This window comes from Amia ocellicauda, chromosome 18, assembly GCF_036373705.1.
Source record: "Amia ocellicauda isolate fAmiCal2 chromosome 18, fAmiCal2.hap1, whole genome shotgun sequence".
In the NCBI taxonomy this organism is placed as follows: domain Eukaryota; kingdom Metazoa; phylum Chordata; class Actinopteri; order Amiiformes; family Amiidae; genus Amia; species Amia ocellicauda.
In genome coordinates this window covers 5,935,365-5,944,591 of record NC_089867.1, presented here as the reverse complement: position 1 = coordinate 5,944,591, position 9,227 = coordinate 5,935,365, and the positions used below count along the sequence as shown (strand labels likewise).

General features: G+C 37.2%; 1 protein-coding gene across 1 annotated transcript; it reads right to left on the bottom strand.

The window, feature by feature from the left end:
* Window positions 1-4,534: 4,534 nt before the first annotated feature.
* On the bottom strand, window positions 4,535-8,666 carry tnfrsf11b (tumor necrosis factor receptor superfamily, member 11b). Its single transcript, XM_066691162.1, has 4 exons — window positions 8,567-8,666; window positions 7,530-7,926; window positions 6,790-6,972; window positions 4,535-5,547 (listed from the first exon to the last, which is right to left on the bottom strand). The coding sequence occupies exons 1-4, from the start codon at window positions 8,606-8,608 to the stop codon at window positions 5,207-5,209; spliced, it is 963 nt and encodes a 320-aa protein (XP_066547259.1). The 5' UTR covers window positions 8,609-8,666; the 3' UTR covers window positions 4,535-5,206.
* Window positions 8,667-9,227: the final 561 nt, after the last annotated feature.

The following is a 9,227-nucleotide window of genomic DNA, read 5'->3' as shown; positions in this document are numbered from 1 at the left end:
TGACCAGGAAAGGGAAGCTCCTGCAGATTCTCATTTGTGGATCCTCACCTGTAGTGTGAAGTCTTGTGCCAGTCATGAAAACTAATCCACTTCCCTTCAATAGTTCTCCTTTTTCCACTCTAATGAGTAATATACATATAACCAAATGTGTATACTGATCATTGCTCCTGTTTACCTCAGAATACATAAAAACTGCAGTTTTACATGGTTTTCCTTTTGCTTTCAGAATGCCATGGGCTACAATGTCATGCCATTTGTCTTAAACATCTCTTAATCTCATAAACATGAATTATTTTCCCCCTGTGATGCAGGTTTAGCATTTGCAAAATACAGCTGCTTGGAATGTAGATTCTTACTAACCAAGTGCATGACTGTGCTTGTGTCCTTCCTTTTAATTACATCTCTTGTGCTTTAATAATAGGAAGAATGCCATATTCCTTAAAAAACTGATTCCAAAAACTTGGTCCAGAATATTTGCCTAAAAAATAAGTCTCAGAGGCAGTTATTCTCATGATTTTGAAACAGTAACAGGGCACTTAAAATAACAGAAAAACAGTGGTTATTCATATATACAGCAACATACCTTACCAGCATCTTACAATTTTCTGTTTGTCTTTCCAAAGTTGACCATTAAACATTTTACTGCTGGACTCATCATGGTCAAATCACTTATGCTAATTGTATTTGTATTGTATTGTATTGTAATTTTTATTAAAAAGGTCACTGAGCAGTTTGCATTATGTTCTCAGTCATGTAGAACATACAAAAAAAACAGCAGCCACTCACATTGAGGTGAGTCACACTTTGTCTTAGGTTAAAGAGAAACCACAATCTCCACCAATAAACATCTTTCATTAATTCAGATAACCATGGGCTGTCACAAAGAATTTCCCCAGCTACTCAGTTCCTGTTTTCTATGAGTTATTAACTGATTTCCTTGAATCTGGAATTTAGATTAAAAAAAATAGATTCAGGGAAACAGCTTCACCTGAAAACAAGGATGTTGGTCACAACCTTCACTGACTAAGCAGCAGGTGACAATTAGGCTACCAATATGTTACCACATTTACAATTCCCACTTTCTGTTGAGGAGGATGTAGAATATAGAACACTATCCTGCAATAAGTAAGTTAGTGAAGCAGCCATCTTTATCTACAGCAACTACACTGTCCATGTTCTCAGAAATCAGTTTAGGTGCTTTGTGAGATTATCTTTTATTATTTATAGGGGCCAGTGCAAAAGAGTGCTGCATCAGTGAGAGTAGTTTATAGATGAGAGATGGGTCATAGAGGGTGAGGTGAATGGAAGGGAAGCAGCAGGAGATAAGATGGGATATCAGGACAGCATGATAGGAAGGAGCAGTGTCACGGAAAGAGATAGGCAAGGACAAGATTGTTACATTGTGTGGGAAAGCAGATATCAGCTCTTTCCTGGCAGCCTTCAAGAGCAGTTTTGCAGTGGGGGAGCAAGGCAAAGAAAGCAGTGGGTGAGCAGCAGTCTTGGGAGAACTTGAGACATTTGTGAGTTGTATTACAAAGGACTAAGGCCTATACGGTATACGAGGAAGCAGCTAACAAACAAACAAACTGCTCTATGTGACAAAAAAGGGGGAAAGTCAAGGTCCAAAGCAGAAGGAAATATGGTCTTACTGTTAAAAAGATAGGAGAGTCTCTGTTGATCTTGCCGTCTTGACAGCAGTTTTAACAATCCTTATTGTCCTCTCTCTGCTTTATTCGGCTCCACAATTCTGCTACCGGCAAAAAGTTCACTTCCAACTCCCCTTTACTTTCCCCTTTTACTATACTATATTCTGTTATCTATTGTGTACTGTTTACAAGTTCATTGCTGCTATTATTGTGATTGCTATTTCTATTGCCCCTTATTGTGTGGTGACAATAGTATGTTCTTTAGAAAACTCTAGATGTGTCTTCTCAACTGGACATCTCCGGAGCGCTTTGTTATAGCTCAATACACTATTTTGGTCTAGGGTAACACTGCAGGGGATTGCAGTGCTGGAACTCCAACTACTGACACTGCAGGTGCAATATCATCATGTGTGCATACTGTATATATGCATCCTTGATCTCATGTTGTTTGTCTCCCAGGCCCTGATAAAATAAACACTGAGAAGGAAGACTAGCAAATGTCAATTGCTTTCAGTGTGTTATTGTGTTAATAACATTGTTTCTGGAAGCAAATTAATAGGAACTTCACATAATAGGACAGGACATCTGAGAAATGTTCTAACTTAATACAATACTAAAGTGAAACATTCTAATATATTATTGTAAAATGCCAGCATTAAGCAGGAGCTGTATTTTCTATTTTAGTCAAAATAATTGACAGCAAGATTACAACTGAGATTACAAACTAGACAATTAAATAATTGAATGTATTCATTTAAACAGATTTAATGATTATTATAAACCTGCAATATTAATTCCAATGTATACATCATGGAATTCTCAACAGGTGCCAGGATCATTCTGGAATTAAATTATTAAATTATAAGTTATTTAATTTGGATATGGTGTGAAGTATTCTGCTGGAATAGCCACTGAAATGCAAGAAATGCCACTGAAATGTATAGAATCTTATCTAATGGACTGACGTAACAGAATATTATATCTCCTTTTTTCAATATGGAATAAATTCCTCAGGGTCTGCGATGGGACCATCTTTTTTCATTTTGTTATTCACCTTCCTGAAATATGCTCTGTTGTGAGGTTGCAGATGTTTGCAGACAGATTTATGAATCTTTAACAAATCCCTCTTAACAGACAGCTTACTTGAATAGTGTGTCTCTTATTGTTTATATAAATGAGAGAAAATAAACAAAACAATTACCTTAGTGGTATTAAATAACATGTTATGTTTGAAGAACCATAAGTCTTTCCTTGTGTGTCTGTGTGAACAAGGTCACTGTATCATGGTCTTACTGTGCTATGGTACTGTGCCATAACATCAAAGTGATCAGAAATACAGTGTAGACTTTGTCAATGTTGTAAATGACTATTGTTGCTGGAAATGTCTGATTTGTAATGGAATATCTACATAGGCGTACAGAGGCCCATTATCAGCAACCATCAGTCCTGTATTCCAATGGCACGTTGTGTTTGCTAATCCAAGTTTATCATTTTAAAAGGCTAATTGATCATTAGAAAACCCATTCGAAATCTCAGACTGGCCAATAAAAAGAAAAGATTAAGATGGGCAAAAGAACACAGACACCGGACAGAGGAAGATTGGAAAAGTGTTATGGGTTAGTTAGTTTGAGGTGTTCGGATCACAAAGAAGAACATTCGTGAGACGCAGATCAAATGAAAAGATACTGGAGGAGTGCTTGAAGCCATCTGTCAAGCATGGTGGAGGCAATGTGATGGTCTGGGGGTGCTTTGGTGGTGGTAAAGTGGCAGATTTGTACAGGGTAAAAGGGATCTTGAAGAAGGAAGGCTATCACTCTATTTTGCAATGCCATGCCATACCCTGTAGATGACACTTGATTGGAGCCAATTTCCTCCTACAACAGGACAATGACCCAAAGCACAGCTCCAAACTATGCAAGAACTATTTAGGGAAGAAGCAGTCAGCTGATATTCTGTCTATAATGGAGTGGCCAGCACAGTCACCGAATCTCAATCCTATTGAGCTGTTGTGGGAGCAGCTTGACCGTATGGTATGTAAGAAGTGCCCATCAAGCCAATCCAACTTCTGGGAGGTGCTTCAGGAAGCATGGGGTGAAACTGAACTTCCACTCATCACGGGACAGACATGTGGGCCTGTTATCTTTCTCTCCTGTCTTGTCTCCATAAAAGTGCCTGTAGATTGTAACTTCTCTAAGACTGTTCTTGAGATCGCCTCTCGAACCTCTTCCATGCAGCTGCTAGTAATAAAAACCTTTTGATTGGAGGTGCATCTCTCTCTCCGTATTTCTACGACTCTTCATGTTAAAATTGCTTGCTCAGGGAATGAGGGATTTTGAGGGATAGCTTTTCTCGACAAACAAGTGAATGGGTCCCAAAAACTAAATTAAAAACTGATAACATGATGATATCAGATACTCATGGTCATTAATCAAAATAAAATATTCAAGACCAGGTGGCTTTCAACAAATAATATTTTAGTCATTTGATAGTGCTAATAGAAAAAAAAAACTAAGAACTTCACATCACAACATCTATCTTTTGATCTGTAGAAATTGAAAGAACTGCAAACATTTGAGACTATTAGCTGGGCAAGTTCACACAATGCAAAGTCTGCAAACCCAAACTGATGCTTTAATTACTGTCACTTGATGGGGCACCTTTGAAGCATGATTGTTGCTTCAGCCTGCCTGTGAAACAGCTATCTCCAGTCTACTAAACATTATGGGCTATTGCATTCCTTTGTGCACATACCCCCAGGCTCATTAGAAACCTTCAATAAAGTTTCCAATATAGCAACAAGAATTACTCACTTTGCTAATCTGTATACACTGGATATCTTTGAAATAGTAAAAACATAGCTTAATATCAACACATACATTACCCAACAAAACTTTTATTTATTTATTCAATCATGTTTATTTTTCAAGACAAAGATGCAGACACACACAGAGACACGCTAAAGTGCATGCAAAACATACTACAAAAAAAGAATATGAAAAGAAAATTGCATAACCAACTACAGAGAACAAAGAACATACAGAAACTGCTCTCCTGACAGGAAACCTCTCATTATGGTGGTGGGTAAGCAATCAAGTACAATATGAACACCAAAGCGGATTGGAATTGCATAGCTCCAGAAAAGTTGTTATACTGTAAGCATTTGCCTATAAAAATATATTCAGAAACCAGCGAAGGCATTTCAAATATATATATATATCATGTTATACAAGTAATTCCCTGCAAAGAGGGGTACAAAAATAAAAAATAAATCTGAATATAATGTTTGATAACAGTTTAAGGTCTTTAAATAAAGTTCACCTGACCACTAGGCACAATCCAGTTGCACAAAAAAGCACTGAATCTTAAAAGCAAGCCATTTGTGGTGTACTCCAGTGGATATGTTGGAGACATATCCTACACAAACTTTGATTCTCAATTTGAGAAAACCATTATTTGCCTAATGTCCTGTGACAGGGATTACAAAATGACTATTTATTTATTTATTTATTTATTAGTTGGTGTGTTTGACATTTGTTTCTCAGATAACCTTGCACAAGCTCTTAATGAGTCTTGTGCTTAGAATTCTTTTCAACATGACAGGGATTACTTTCGAAAATGGGTTTCAGTTTTCTCCCTAACTTCCTTGCTACTTTGTGGAGACTCGATTTCTTAAGCAGATCCATTATTGTCTTAACAGGATCTGTGCCTGTTTTCCGAAGAGACATCCACTCTATCACATAAACCTGGATGAGTTTCTGAGCAGAAAGGTGTGTATGGTCTTCCAAGAGCTTCATCCCTTCCTCGCGAAAAAGGCTGATTCCGAACCGGATCACCTTCTTACGTTTCATCTTTTGACGTGCAAAGAAATCTGGAAGGAATTCTCTGTATAAAGGCAGATTACCTAAACATACAGTGAAGAAAAAATCAGTTACATGAGCCATACTGTAAGCACACATTCACTATAAAGTACCAAACCTAATCAGTCAGCACAAGGAGTCGTCTTCCCATGCCATTTCCCTAGCCTTGCCAAACTGCCATGATGAAGTATTGAAGGGATTCTGAAGCAGATATAGATAATAAATTGAAATGACAACGCCCTGAAGTGCTGACTGAGTTTTATTGGGTGAATCAAGAGGGTGAACTCATGGGGATCTGAATGAGAATGTGTGACCACTAAATCTTATGGAGGATAAGGCGATGTCATTCAGAAATGCAATATAAGGCTTTGAGACACCACCCAAAGAGCTTAATATTCAGCTGAACAATTCTTATGGTTGACTGCTCAGCTTACTGATAGGTTTGCATTAAATATTTTATACACAAAACACTTCCCCCCTCATATTCATCTCTTTACTTGAGATTAAAGACTGTGACCCGAGCATATTCATGATCACAGTTGGATTCTATTCTCCTTGTGTCAGCATTGAACTCTCGTTTCACATGATCAACAGTAAGTGTCCAGATTAGTATATAGCTGACTCTTTGCATGGCTATTTATTGCAAAGACAGTTTCTTAATTTGGCAATAACAGAGCAGCTATGTTGAAAGGTTCAACACTGAAACATTCAGTGCAGATCCACTGAAATCTGATTGAAAATGTGCTTTTCAGCCATAACAGCATACTTAACACAGGAATCAAACAAAAAGCTTATTGATCACTAGAGGAAAATTCAGAGCACAAATCACTAAACCTCAGAAACATAGACTGCAACCAGTTTGAACAATTCACTTCCTCACATTCATGTCAGTCCAGTCTTTTTGAATGTTCAAACAATTATTTTCAGATTCAAAGATAAGCCAGCCTCAGGACAAATAATGCCCTTCACAAACAATGAAATCAATTCTAAATCAAAGAATTTGACAACCTCCATTCATATGCAAAGGGTAGAAAAAAGAACTTGTGTTCCTTTACAGTGTCAAATATTGTTACTGAATTAACAGGACTGAACCTCTTCTGAATATAATGAAATAATAAGATAATGGCCAATTTTGGATGTTGTGACAATGTAAGGTACTGAAGGTACCAATTAAGATGGCTCAGATTTAGTTTGCTACTGCAACAGTGAGAGGAGAGTGGTTAAATAGCCGGAGCACAGACTTGGCAGACTTGAAAGTGTTGTTCTGAAAAAATAATAAAATGTACCTTGAGCTTCAAGATCGTTGCAAGGGACACACAAGCTGTTGTGCCAGGCAGTGCCTTGGAGAACCTGTTTCAAGCCAAGAGTGGTGCAGTTGGTGTGCTTCACACACGAGAGGTGTCCCAAGGTTTTTGAAGAGAAGTACCCAGAAGGGCATTTCTCACACAGGGTATCTCTGTATGCAGTTCCTGGGGGTGAAATTTCAATAGTTCCAAGTTAGCATAGTTTAATTCCTAATACAAATCTTTTGCATAATCATCTGAAACACAACAAAAGGTTTGAAAGTTTATTTTAACCCCATCTGTTCACACAATATGGAATATCTGCTTATGCACATTAGACACTTCAAAACTTACATTATTACCTACTGAAACATAAATACATAAAATGGTCATGTCCTTCCTATAATAAACCTTTTTTTAGGCATACTCATGAGTATGTTTACACAATTTAATAAAAGCATTTTTTCCCCACGAAACTCTGATAAGGGAAAGGTACATATTGATATACAGTGCGCAGCTACTATAGGTGGATTTACAACCTGCTTCTTCTATATGCTATAAATTAGACTATCGCCTTGCAAAACAAAATATAATTTTACTGATTTCTAATCATGAAGAGATCACACATAGTCTTATACGTCAGCGCGCTTCTATGTGAGGACATTTACCAATTTAACTATCCAGCCCCCAGTTGGAACTACAGGTCTTAAAATACTGTCAGAAAGCTGTGAACACATAATGACCTTTCACTTTGATCCCATATCCTGAAGGGCACTCCGTATGCTTGAGGCAGAACTCCGAATCCCAGAAGTAGCCTTCCCTGCACTCGCAGATGCGGTTGTGAAGAGCAGAACACTCCTTCTTGACGAACTGGTTCTCGTTGCAGAAATTGTTGCAGTACTGGCAGCTGTATAGGTAATTCCAGTACTGGGTGTAGTGAGAAGCTGGACAGGGTGCGCAGACAGTCTGCCTGGTCGCGGTGCAGTGACTGTGCAGGTGTGTCCCCGGGGGACAGTGGTCACAGGAGAGCATCTTGCCAGTGACTGGATCTTGATGCTGGTATGTAGGCGCTTTCCCATGCACCACAACGTCAGTGTTGCAGTCAATACACAAGGCCACAGTACACACAGCTAGGAGCAACTGCAAAGAAGTAAAAACTTAAAATAGCAAGTGTAGATGACACAGCCCCTAAATCAGCCTGATTTTAACAAATTAAGACATAGATCAGACAGATATTCCAGTATTTTAATAAAAACATAAAATTAACCAAAATAAATGACAAAGCCACATGACAAGACCCTGAACTCTGAAGCTTCCTGATTAATTTGGATACTTGAGAGTGACAAGCGCTGTGTACAGGTAGCACAGTACTGCAAAAGGGATATAGTCAAGGCAGTATTTAACAATCTCAAAAATACTTAAACTACTAATACTACTACCAATAATAATAATAATAATAATAATAATAATAATAATAATAATAATAATAATAGTAAAAATGCAAAACAGACCACTTGCAAATCTCAACTTTACATAACACCCCCCTTTTCACTACAAAACTAGAAATACAAAATATCTAAAGGAATAGAGAGCTTAGTAATTAGAATTTGATTAGCAATTGTACAAATTAAAGTCACACAAAAGTGTCAGTCATTCATATACACTGAATTATTACACACATGACCTCATGACAAAATACCATTGCTTCAGAGTTTCAGAGTTAGATCTACTCGACTGGGAGGGGGAAAAAGAGCAAAAAGCGCCGGGTCTGTGAACTCACCGTTTTGATGAACATTTTCCCTTCTTCCGCGCAGTTCTTCATGCTGCTCGGTTTATATCTTTGTTTGGGGAGGAGGCGTGTGCTGTGACGCCTCTTATAGCAAAACAATGATCTAAATAGGAAGTAAGAATTCTTCGCTAATATGACCATATGAATCAGGTCCTATTATTCAAGTTTAAAATGTCATATATAAAAACAACATTACTGAATATAATGAATAAATATAGATATTCGGCATTGGTTATACAGATACAGATCAAATGCAGATCTTACTTCTTGGGCAGTAATGCAGTGCACTACTTAAACCAAATGCAATGCGAGGACGGCAATTAAATTATGATAAATATAAGTGTAATACAAAAATATAATAATCATTAATACGTCATAAAAATACAATTGAGTAAATCGGTAAGTTAATAACTCAGTCAATGAGTGCAATTATGGCAATAATAGCTGTTCAACATACAATGCATTTAGATTGTAATAGATTTTTCGCAAATACTGCCTTTGTGATTATAGTGCAAATTAAACCTACATTTACACAACACATAATGACGTTATTACCATCATAAGAACTGTATTACCAAAGAATCTGATTACTTTGCCCACACACATATATTTTGTTATTTCAAACTGTTTATTGTTCTCATTAAATAGCAAT

Coding starts and splice junctions, on each gene's coding strand:
- tnfrsf11b (XM_066691162.1), bottom strand. CDS start 8,608: ATGAAGAACTGCGCGGAAGAAGGGAAAATGTTCATCAAAACG. Junction 7,927..8,566: donor GGAAAATGTTCATCAAAACG/GTGAGTTCACAG, acceptor ACTTCTTTGCAG/TTGCTCCTAGCTGTGTGTAC. Junction 5,548..6,789: donor CAACGATCTTGAAGCTCAAG/GTACATTTTATT, acceptor CTGTATGTTTAG/GTAATCTGCCTTTATACAGA.